This window comes from Macaca fascicularis, chromosome 9, assembly GCF_037993035.2.
Source record: "Macaca fascicularis isolate 582-1 chromosome 9, T2T-MFA8v1.1".
Taxonomy (NCBI): domain Eukaryota; kingdom Metazoa; phylum Chordata; class Mammalia; order Primates; family Cercopithecidae; genus Macaca; species Macaca fascicularis.
Window position 1 is genome coordinate 26,918,700 of NC_088383.1, and position 12,974 is coordinate 26,931,673.

At 37.1% G+C, this 12,974-nt stretch overlaps 1 protein-coding gene across 5 annotated transcripts in view; it reads left to right on the forward strand.

The window, feature by feature from the left end:
• The window catches only part of MYO3A (myosin IIIA), a 272,505-nt gene that overhangs the window by 187,189 nt on the left and 72,342 nt on the right, over nucleotides 1–12,974 (forward strand). For all 5 annotated transcript variants that reach the window (XM_065520424.1, XM_045399709.2, XM_065520426.1 and 2 more), the window contains one exon: nucleotides 1,150–1,297. In XM_065520424.1, the coding sequence (XP_065376496.1) occupies nucleotides 1,150–1,297 (148 nt within the window). The remainder of the gene's footprint in view (nucleotides 1–1,149; nucleotides 1,298–12,974) is intronic.

Here is a 12,974-nt window from a genome sequence, read left to right on the forward strand (position 1 = left end):
TCCTACTTTAAGAATCTCTAAACTGGATTATTTGTAAGGTCCCTCCTGGCTCTAACACTTTTTTATGCAGTGAGTTAAATATTTATCTCTGTGGGATCCTGTGGGGCAAAGAGATTGTAAAAGGATAATAATCTTTACTAAACCAGTGTAAGTTTTAACTAGACATCTTGCCTCATAAAATAATACAGAATTATTATTCAAAATAAGAACTTTCAGATATACTCAGATAGCTTTCCTTTTGTCCATCCCAGCACATATTTAAAGTATTCTGCAGCCTGGATTTTGAATTCTGTTGCTTCCTCCAAATGTAGGGCGGATCCTTCAGCTCACAGTGTGCAGTTGCTGACTGTCATTTCCAAGTCACTCCTTTACATAATACTAAGTGTAACCCTGGAATACCTAAATGATGAACACAACGAGAAACTTTTGTACTTTCTTTTAAAAATTCACATCAACATAACTCTGTAATGTATATATTTCTTTGGGGAGGAGTAAACCTTTTAACCAATAGTAAAAAAAAAAAAAAAATGTATTTGAAATACTTAATTGTAAAATAGAATCTAATTGTATTTTAAAGTATTTAAATGTAAAAATAATCCCTATGTATTTGTATCTTTCTCCAGGTTGCCATTTGTTCTATATTAAAAAATTATGAGCAAATGATCCAAAAACAATAACAATTCTTTAAAATAATTAAGATCTTTTTAGTAAGATTTTCAAAATTGTTCTCCTAAAATGAAAAACTATACTTTTTAACAGAATTTTTGCTTTTCTGGGACAGTTTTTATTGAATATGTTTTTGCCGTGTTCTAATTGCTACTCAGGTTGTTCTTGTAATTCCTGACTCACTCAAGCCTGTGACTTTGTTCTTAGGAGAAGAAAAAGTTTCTTTTGTTTCAGTATATAACAGTATCAGAGTAGTTTCTATAGTTCAAGGAAAATACTGTTCCATTTTCATATAAAAATCAATATCTGCCATTATCTTTATGTGCTATGGAGAGAAACTATTTCAGTTAAGAAAGTTTCACTCTAAGTGTATGTTCTTATAGTAGTTTCTTAGCTCAATCACAAATGGTAACTCTAAGATTCCCTGTTTTACATTACCTCTTCAGGAAATAACTCAAAATAATGCCTCTTCAATTCTTCTAGTGGGAATGGTGATGAGCTGAGCATTGGCATTCTTGATATATTTGGCTTTGAAAATTTCAAAAAAAATTCCTTCGAGCAGCTGTGCATTAACATTGCAAATGAACAAATTCAGTATTATTATAATCAACATGTGTTTGCATGGGAACAGGTAAGTCTAAGTACTTACTATAAAGATGCATGCATGTGTGTATTATAAGCAGACTTGTACAAATGAAGCAGGACCTTAACCATAGACTTAAAGCCTTAAACATTTTAGAAAGACAAAGAAAAGATTTTGTTATCTCCACGTCCATAGTAAAAACAAATAAAAACAAAAAAACTGGCGTGAATTTAGTGTGACTTCATATGTGATGTTAAATGTCCTCCATTGATAATCGGTACACTCTTCTCCAAAACTTACAATTCTGAGCCTTTGTAAACAAAGAAATTTCCTTTGAAAATTTAAGTAAACAGATATGTCCAACAGTTTTTCTTTCTGTAGACTACATAAGCTGAAATTCTGTTTAAAATTTCAATATCCATCTAAAAGCCATTAAACTTCAGAATTCCAGTAGCTAGGCAACAGAACATAAGAAAATAGGTTTGATGCAAATGCCATGAAATGATAATTTTGTACAGGGTACAATGTGTAATTTATGAATCAGCTTCAAAAAAATATTCCTCCGTAGAGAAAAATCAGACTTACTTAAATCACATTTGATGAACTGTAATACTAAGAATATTTTAATTATTTTATTAAGTCTAAAAGAGTCGTATTTAATATCATCCAGTATGTCATTTGTCTCCTTCAAATAATATTATATTGTTTTGCATTTAAATTAGAGGTACATGAACTTCATTTTATTCAAAATATTTAGGCTTCTTAAGAATTTATTTTGGAATTACATTTTGAAAACTGTGGTCACAAAATAAAACATTGCGATTTTGACATTTCTTAAGCCAAAAGAAGACATAAATTTAAGACCGTATCTAGTTGTTCAGCTCTCTTTCATCTATCCCAGAATGTTCCATCAGATATTAATTCCCTCTCCCTGTCTCCCTCTTCTTGTCTCCTTCTCTACTCCTCTCCACCGGTGCCCTCCCATAGCCTAGATATGTGAAGAAATCTCTTTAAAATCTTAAAAACAAACAGAATAAAAAACAAAACCCTTTTACACTCTGCTTATTTATCTCTGTAGCATGGTCCTCTCTCTTCCCCTCACAGCTAAGCTCCTTGAAAGCATGTTCAGCACTCACTGCATTGCGTTTCTTCCTTCCCCATCTGGAACACTGAGGCGTATCTGGCTCTGACCTCCCGACTCCCCTGGAATAGCCCTTCCTCATCTCATCAGTCATTAGTTCATTTTTGTCTTTCTCACTAGGCTGTAAACTCCTTTAGGTCATATATTGTGTCTTAATTCTTTTTGTCTTTTTAGAGGCTGACGTGTAGCAAGTGCTCAATGAGTATTAATTAAACTAATGTTGCCCTGCTTTAATGCTTCACAATACTAACAGCATCCATTTGAGCCAGAGACCAAAACAAGTACAAAATTTTTGGTTTGAACTTTTTGATATGATCTATCAGAACTGCCAGCTTTATGGGACCAGGTGCATCCCCATGCATTGCTCATCTGATGAGTTACTGACTTGCATTGGAAGACCTCTGTTGTTCTTTTGGTGGTTGGGTAGACTCTGGTTTTAGCCTTAACCAAGGTACAGATATTTCAATAATTATTGCTTTTCACTTTTTATAAAATGTTACAGTTTACAAATTGCTTTTTTTTTTTTTTTTTTTTAATACTGAGTCTCATTCTGTCACCCAGGCTGGAGTGCAGTGGGGCAATATTGGCTGACTGCAGCCTCCGCCTCCTGGGCTCAAGCAATCCTCCTGCCTCAGTCTCCCAAGTAGCTGGGACCACAGTCATGCACCACCACACCTGGCTAATTTTTGCATTTTTTTTCATGGAGACGGGATTTCACTGTTTTGGCCAGAGTGGTCTTGAACTCCTGAGCTCAAACAATCTGCCTGTCTCAGCCTCCCAAAGTTTTGGGATTACAGGTGTGAGCCACCAAGCCTGGCCTACAAGTTGCTTTGATTGCTAGCCTTGAATTTCATTCATGATCCCAATGCTCTTAATTCTTTTGTCTATGGGCTTGTTAAACAATTATTCTATAAAGCCCTTTAAGATATTCTTGAGAGGATTTCAAAATAAAACAAACTCAAACTTTCCCCCAACAAAATAAAAAAATTCAACTAGAATCCAGGATTATACAAACCACTTTGAGGAATTAAAACAATTTCCAGTATTTTCAGGTGACTTCCTAGAGTAACTACCTAGGAATTTCTGCTTCATAATTTTATGAAGTAGACATTGGCAGTTGAGTATGATCAGATTGATGAATGTGTTATCCAGAAGATACAGAATTAGTCAATGACTCTCTTGATTTTAACACGTGAGTGTACTTGTTTTTTCTTTCTAACACCCAGGTGAAGGCTGAAAATGTAACTGAGAAAAGCTAACTAACTGTATGTATTAACTATCACAGACACAGAGCACACTTACACTAATTTCTGTAAATGAGAAACTGCTATTAAATCTTGAATTAAAGTCATGGTCTACATTTTTTGGTAGAATATAATCACAGATTTGACCTAACTGAGAACTCCTTGGTTTAATAGAGCCATTATTGCCTATCAGAAAGAAATAGTGTTCTCACTTTCATGAGATGTACAAATGATCCGGCCAGATCTCAGCACAAGCCTTGGGCAGCACCTTTACAGGTGAAGCACTTCTGTTCTTACTTAAACCAATAAACATTATTTTTATTGACAGTTCTACAACACTAGAACATAAATAACAGTCTGCTGAAAGTGTTTTCCTATTTAGTCCAATTTCAGTGTATTCGTAATAGAGAGTGGGACGCTCCAGCAAAGCTATTTACAAAGGTATTTTGAATATCATTTTCACGTTGCCTTCCATTAGAAAAAGATCAGTAAACTACAATTAAATATTTTTAGTGAAAGAATTTATAATGGTGACCTAATCTATAGCATGCAGAGTAGATAGTTTTATGTTTCTTGGAGTTGTTTCCAACTGTTTGTATTACTTTTGAAACATTTTCCTAATTCCAGGAATTTCTATTATCCACTCACTGGCAGCTATACCTCCTTTCTCTTCATAACCTACTTTCCTATGGACAGTTACTATATGCCTCAGAATCTCTTAATAACGACCTGGAGCATCCAATTTGCATCCCTTTATTTTCCTTATTATCTAGATATTTAGAATGTTAAGAGAGCTTGTGTATAGAAGCATTATTTTTCTATGTGTAAAATATGTAGCTCCTAAACTTTTTCTGGAGTTTGATATTTCATAGTATTTGAAGCTTTTACAGTTTCCCAGTACTAGAAGAATAATTTTATGTATATTTATTTTAATAAAATCTAAAGATACTATTTGTATCTGAAAACAATAGTTTGAAAATTAGATGGTAATCTATGTTCCCATCCTGCAAATAGAAGATGATCAGCCAAGAAGTAGAGCTGTAATTATTTTAAAATTTAAGACTCAAACTCTTCTAAATGAGTTGCAGCTGAAAAGTATGTAATTTACTCTCGATTGTGTCAATTCCATGAATATAGTATTCATATTTCAGCCTTTGCTATTACATTCGTACACCATTATTGTGTCATACATTGTCAACTTCCATTTTCTGAGAGGCTTTTAGTTTGCATCTCAAATGGCAGTTATCCCATTTCCAAGAAGGAAAGCATGTTTCTCACAATAGCCTTCACACTGAATTTCCACGATAAATATAAAGCCAAGGTTTCGGTTTTGTTTGTTTTCTGGTTTTCTTCATGGGAAAGGGAGCTCAACAGTAATCAAACTGTGATGTAAGGACTGAAGTTCTCTGGAATCATCTACCTCATATTAGAATCCCGCATGAGAAATGTACATACCTTATCAAAAGTATTCTCATGCTGCTGCTATCGTGGTGGTTTTCGCCCTTTGTCTTCATTTTGCACTGTGGTATCATCATTGTGGTATAGAACATACAAAAGAAATGATCCCTGCTCCCTAGAAGTTTACACTTCAAATCAAGGAGAGCACACACAAAGGACTGGTCAATCCTGGGCATGACTTTGAATTGGAACAAATGCCATTGTTCTTAAGGGCCAGTGAGCACCTAAAACATGTGTATGACGCTACAGAGTATTGTTCTAGAATCCTGAAGATTCACTCCGCTTATTTATATGTGCCTATTTGTATTTTGGATAAGCTTTCTTCACCCATTAGAGCAGCACATCTGACTATTAACTGAACTAAAGTTTGTTTTTAAAATGAGCTATTACTATTTATTTCTGTAGAAGGATGAGCTTTTACAGGCGTCATTTAGAAATGCACCCATGGGTTTAGAACTGAATGTCAGAAGTCATTTTAGAAGCAGGAAACTATTTACAGCGCATAGTGGAAACAGTAACTGTGCAGTTATGGCTCTGGCTTCTCTTGCAGAAAGTAATGTGTATGACTGTCATCTCCAGCTGTTCACATCCTAAAGTTTACAGTGTTTGAGATTTTAAATGTGGGCTCCAACCCATAATTTGTGGCAATTACAAAGAATAAAAATTCACTTAATATAAAATACCTACATTTTCAAAACTTTTTACATTATAAAGTAAAAATAACCAGTCATCTGATTTTTTAAAATGTGTGGACAATTAAAAACAAACCCTTATCAGGGTCTTCCCATTGTTTTGCTCAAAAGTGTGAAGTCTAAGTCCAACTTTCTTGCCTATTAAGTCATATGTGTGTAAATGGTAACATTTGTCCCATTTTAGCTCTCCAAGTAATAAGCATTTCCTTTAAACGTCAAAGCAGCCAAATACATTTGAGAAGCCTTTAATACAACAAATCTTCCTTTGTAAGTGCTTGACCAAGTGTTAGGTTATTGTCTGAGACCACATTTAAATATTCCTTAAAAGTTTCACACACTGAAGATGGCAGCTGATGTCCACGTGGTTGGGTGTTTGGAGGTGTGTCGGGGCCCTGGCAGCAACTCTGGCCTGTGGACCTGTTGCTCTTCTTTCCCTCTGGCTTCACAGATGGCCTCTCCGGCTCTGTGTTCCTCATCCCTGCTAAGCAGCTGCGTAGCACACTTAGTCTGTTTCTCTTTCATTGGTGAAGCTTGGTCGACACCCTTAATGTGATGTGGGGATTTGTGGTACTTATTTTGATAATTTAATGATATTCTTAAAAGTTTTTTTTTTTTTTTCCTTTTCTGAGTTGGGGTCTTGCCCTGCCGCCCAAACTGGAGTGCAGTGGCACAATCAAGACTCACTGTAGTATCGAACTCCTGAGTTCAAGTCATCCTCCTACCTTGGCCTCCTGAGTAGTTGGGGCTACTGGCGTGTACCACCATGCCTGGCTAAATTTTTAGAATTTTTGATAAAAAGTAATTCTCAGTGAAATACATAGTTCAAAGCCTAGATCCATATGATAGTATTGTCATTTTCTACATGTGAGATTAGAGCATACTGTTGACAAACCAAAATACAATTTTTTGGTAAAGATTTAAACATGACAGTAATGGAAAAATAGTTTAAGGTGAAAGAGATCCTAATATATAGAACACTGTATTTCTGAATTTCTAATCCGAATGCCTCCTTATTCTAAGCTGATACCTATTAATACAATATAAATCTGTAAAATCCTTTACATCTCTTAAATGGTTTTGAGAAACAGGTATATACAAAAAGTGACTAAATTGGAATTTTCATCTTAGCATGCATTAGTATATATTTTTCTGAATAAGGAAGCTGCTAAGGGAGAAATATTCTAAAACTCATCTCTTTAAATTTTAATAAAATATATGTAAAATAAAGCATGAATATTTTATTAGGAATTTCCAAAATACTTTCTCATTAGGTTATTTGTCAAATTCTGAATTAATGACTTGTGTCATCTCAAGTTAATGATGGCCAGCATTCTCTACAACTTGCTATTAACATTAACATAAAAACTAACAGGATCATCAATATCAGCTTTGAATAGAAAATGCAGGAAGAAATAGATTTCAAATCATAGATCTTATTTTATAATGAGTTCACATTTTTACAGGACATATCACCATTTTTTAGAATTTAAAAAAATAGTTATTTCATTGAAGTGTTATTAAAAATATGTGTATATAGAAAAAGAGAATGAAAAATCAAACATGATGATGTGTTAACAATTATGGAATAACCACCATGTAAAGGGTACACAGGAGTTCTTTGTACTATTCTTGAAATTTGCTGTAAGTTTTAAATTATTTCAAAATGAAAAGTGGCAAAAGTTTTTTTTCCACTGTAATAAACATAAAACATACTCAGTTCATCCTGAGTTCTGGTAGCACCCTTATAGAAATCTTAGATTTTCAACCTTTAAAATCTTTCTGTTTGATAAAGGAGGATTTTTGTCAATGGTTAGAATAAGCAACTTCTTCTCAATGGTTTCTCTCTACCATGGGCAATGTTTTCATGAATAGGCACACTCATTTGAGCAGTGGTGAGTAGGAGTTCTTTTACTAAAATACAGACTTCAGGGACTACATATGTCTATGTAGCTTCTTTCCTGTTGCAAACATTCTGTCCACAGTCTTAACCACATTTATTCATTAAGTTTCATAACATATCCAAGCAGTTGTGCATTCTGAAATATTAGAACTAGAAGAAACCTAAATAGATTATCTATATTTCATGGATTAAAATGACTCCTTCTCTTCAACTGTGATTTGCCCAAGGTTATAGGACAGTGAAATGAAACCAGGACCAAAGTAAGGGGCTTCTGACAGCTATCCATGGTTTTTCTCATGAACAAATAAGTAAGCAAGGACCAGGGATCTAGTAATCTCCTGTGCAGAAGAAAAAGGTGCTCTTTCCTTCTTTTCTTTCTTTCTAAATAGATAAGAGCACCCTTTTCTTCTGCATAGAAGATTACTTTACTGGAATAATCTATTAGATTACTAATTATTAGGTTATTATTAAATCACAAATTATTAATTATTTAATTATTAGATTATTCATATTGGATCAGAAAGAAGGAAAGAAAAGAAGCATAGGTCAGTCTTAACATGAAAAGCCAAGGAGAATCAACATAAGGCAGGATAGAAGAAGGTAGGAAATCCCAGGGAGCACTGAGGCTGGCAGCAGAGGCCAGCAAGGGTTATGACAGCTGGAGACCCCTCACAGGAAGGAACTAGAACTAGAAGGTGGAATAACTGGAAAGGAGAATACAGCCACAAGCAAAGAAATCTCAGACATGATTTTAGGGTTGGAATGGAAAGGCAGAGAGCATCTTTGCCACACCCTAAAGAACAGAAACTCAACCGGGCACACTGGCTCACACTTGTAATCCCAGCACTTCGGGAGGCTGAGGAGGGTGGATCACCTGAGGTCAGGAGTTCGAGACCAGCCTGGCCAACATGGCGACACCTCATCTCTACTAGAAATACAAAAATTGGCCAGGTATGGTGGTGGGTGTCTAGAATCCCAGCTACTCGGGAGGCTGAGGCAGCAGAATCACTTGAATCTGGGGGCCGGAGGTTGCAGTGAGCTGAGATCGGGTCCACTTCACTCCAGCCTGGGTGAAAGAGCAAAACTTCATCTCAAAAGAAAAGAAAAGAAAAGAAACTCTATCTTTCTGATCTTTAAATTCTACCTTCTGCAGCCCCACCTACCCCTAACCACACACAGAGTAGGCACTCCTCGAACATTTCTGGAATTTGAGTATATCACATCCTCTGCAGTGAATCTGTACAAAGACAGCATCACAAACCCCAGGTGAATTACCAGTGCCATCTCATGATATGAATCTCATTCTTCCTCCCGTGACCTAAAATGGGTAGGACCATAAAAAAGTGGACTAAACTTATAAAAATAAAAGAGATACTGATTTATGACTTGAAAACAAGAAATACAGGAGAATATTGAGGGTCATATATACCAGCTATTAACATTTCCCCATTCTGGAATATCTACAACTGCGGAGCAGTGTCAAATGATGAACTTGTCTATTGGAGAAGGCTATGACATTGTTCCCCAGGTGTAAGTTCTGTGAAATAACTAAGTGTTCCCTGTCACTGCATGTGCTAGCCTTTTATAAAAGAAAGATGTCACGAGCCAAAGTACTCAAATCACTTCAATTGGTGACTTTGGAAGAATCTTTTTAAAACTTTGGGCTTACATAAAACTATCAGAAGGTAGTAGAAAGTGTTCTCCTATAGTAAAATGATGAGGTGGTGTGTCAGGGGGAGTGGGGAGAAGACTATTCCAGAACCATCTATTGTTTACATGAGGATGTAGTCAGCCTACTTAGGCAGTGTTCATCTACTGCTATCTGGATTGGTGCTAAGAAATAAAAACACATTAAGTACAGATTGGCTGGGCATGGTGGCTCGTGCCTGTAATGCCAGCACTTTGGGAGGCCAAGGTCCGCAGAATCACTTGAGGCCGGGAGTTTGAGACCAGCCTGGCCAATGTGGTGAAACTCCATCTCTACTAAAAATACAAAAATTAATGGGGCATGGCAGCATGTGCCTGTACCCAGCTACTCAGGAGGCTGAGGCATGAGAATTGCTTGAACCCAGGAGGCAAAGTTTGCAGTAAGTGGAATTCGTGCCACTGCACTCCAGCCTGGGCCATGGAGCAAGACTCCATCTCAAAAAAAAAAAGACCCACACAGTAAGTACAGGTTGATTGGTCTGGTGTGTACTAATGTAGGTGATCAGACTACATAAAAAAATAAAATTATTGTTGATTCTTAAAGATTTAGGTAGTACATGGAAGGGCAATAAATATTCATTTCTGAGTGCTAAAGTTATTTGTGAACTAGAAATATAGGTTATTCTATATTTTAAATTATCCCAGACCTGGGTAATTTTGGAACTTCAACTAAGGAAACAGAAAGATTTGAAATAGTTCACTGTTGCAGGAAGTCAGGGACCTCGAATGGAGGGACTGGCTGGAGCCACGGCAGAGGAACATAAACTGTGAAGATTTCATGGACATTTACCAGTTCCCAAATAATACTTTCATAATTTCTTATGCCTGTCTTACTTTAATCTCTTAATCCTGTTATCTTCATAAGCTAAGGATGCATGTCACCTCAGGACTACTGTGATAGTTGTGTTAACTATACAAATTGATTGTAAAATATGTGTTTGAACAATATTAAATCAGTGCACCTTGAAAAAGAACAGAGTAACAGCGATTTTAGGGAACAAAGGAAGACAACCATAAGGTCTGACTGCCTGCAGGGTCAGACAAAAAGAGCCATATTTTTTTTCTTGTAGAGAGCCTATAAATGGATGTGCGAGTAGGGAAGATATCGCTAAAAAGATATCTTTTCCTAGCAAGGATTAATACTCTGGGAAAGGAATTCATTCCTGGGGGGAGGTCTATAAATGGCTGCTCTGGGAATGTCTGTCCTATGCGGTTTAGATAAGGACTGAGATATGCCCTGGTCTCTTAGAGTACCCTCAGGCTTACTAGGGTGGGGAAAAACCCCGCCCTGATAAATTTGAGGTCAGACTGGTTCTCTGCTCTCGAACCCTGTTTTCCGCTGTTTAAGATGTTTATCAAGACAATATGTGCCCCACTGAACATAGACCCTTATCACTAATTCTGCTTTTGCCCTTTGCCTTGTGATCTTTGTTGGATGCCTATCAGGAGTTTCTGATTTTGCCCTTGTCCTGTTTCCTCAGAAGCATGTTATCTTTGTTCTCCTTTTTGCCCTTTGAAGCGTGTGATCTTTGTGACCTAATCCCTGTTCTTGCACCCCCTCCCCTTTTGAAATCCGTAATAAAACTTGCTGGCTTTAAGGCTCAGGTGGGCATCCTGATATGTTCACGGTCCTACTGATATGTGATGTCACCCCTGACAGCCCAGCTGTAAAATTCCTCTCTTTGTACTCTTTCTCTTTATTTCTCAGCCAGCCAACACTTATGGAAAATAGAAAGAACCTACGTTGAAATACTGGGGGCAGGTTCCCCCGATAGTTCACCATTATTCAAGTCCATCTTCCCAACGAATGGTACCTCATTTGGGTCTTCCAACTGCATTTTTTATTATTAGAGATCTGACTTCTAACAATGTTCTAGAATTCTGTTTAAAGTCAAATTCTAAGGAATACTTGAAGACTGTAGCTTGTCATATCTCAAGAACCTGCTGATAAGATTATGTTATGATAATAATATCATCGTCATGGTGACAGAAGGAAAAATTTTCAAGCTTGGGGCTTACATTTTTCTTCAGAGTTACTCATATTATTGAAAGGCGAGAGCTGTCTTACTTTGTGTGCCACAGAGAGGCAATGCAAGAGCAATAGAAGCAGTGTGAGCAAGCTGACAAGGAAGGGGTCTAGACCTCCAGGCAAGGGCTGCAGAAACCACAGCTGATGTTGTGACTGCCCTTGTCAAGTCAGTCCACTGAGATCAACACTAAAGAGGATGATTTCCCCAGGAAAGTCACTCAAATGCCAGCTTCATGAATGGATTCCTGTAGAATGTAGTCACAGGACCACGAGGACACACAGAAGCAAATGGGAAAGAGACCAGGGAGCAAACATCAACCTGACACCAAGGATGTTTTCAAGAAAGTCCAGGAGACTTTCCCTTCATTTAACTCTGTCTGATTGCTAGCTTCACAAATCTTCAGCAGCATCACAACAACTGATGCTGTAAGGAAGCCTCTGAGTCCAAAACATGTCATGTTTCTTATTATCTAGTTTCAAAACAATAATACTCCTAATAATGGTTGACAGACATTAAGTATGTAGTATGTGCTAAGCATGTATCTACTTTATTTCTCCCAAAATCTATCCTCTTAAGTAAATACATAATCAAAGAAATGCAAATACAACAATAGGCTACCATTCCCCCCATCAAAAATAGATGTAAAAATATATATATTTTGAGACACAGTTTCACTCTTGTTGCCCAGGCTGGAGTGCGATGAATGGCATGATCTCGCCTCACTGCAACCTCCAACTCCTGGGTTCAAGTGATTCTCTTACCTCAGCCTCCCAAGTAGCTGGGATTACAGGTATGAACCACTACATCCAGCTAATTTTGTATTTTTAGTAGAGATGGAGTTTCTCCATGTTGGTCAGGCTGGTCTTGAACTCCTGAGCTCAGGTGATCTGCCCGCCTCAGCCTCCCAAAGGATTAAAAATATTTCAATGAAAATATTCATTGCTTGTGAGGATGCAGCAAGTTAGAAGTGTTTATGATTACAGTGCAGTTTCTGCAAGCTTTCAAAAAATCAATCTACAGCCGGGAGCAGTGGCTCATGCCTGTCATCCCAGCACTTTGGGAGGCCAAGGTTGGGGTGCAGTGGGGGATTCATTTGAGGTCAGGAGTTTGAGACCAGCCTGGCCAACATGGCAAAACCCGACTTTACTAAAAATACAAAAATTAGCCAGGCATGGTAGTGCATGCTTATAATCCCAGCTACTCTAGAGGCCGAGGCAGGAGAATCACTTGAACCTAGGAGGCAGAGGTTGCAGTGAGCTGAGATCATGCTGCCACACACCAGCCTGGGCAACAGACTGTCTTTAAAAAAAAAAAAAAAAAATCAATCTACAAACACGTTTCAGAAGCCTGTAAAATGTTCATAGCATGTGATCATCTACTCAGTTTTAAGATGTAATAGAAAATACAGAAAAGCCTGATGCACAAAAGAGGTACCCCAGAGCATGGTAGAGTGCATGGAGAGTGACCAGTTAAGGAAGGGAAATTGCTGAATTAGGAAAATGAAGGAAGGTCTCTCTGAGGAGGTGAGACCTAAATGATGAAAGTGAACCTTC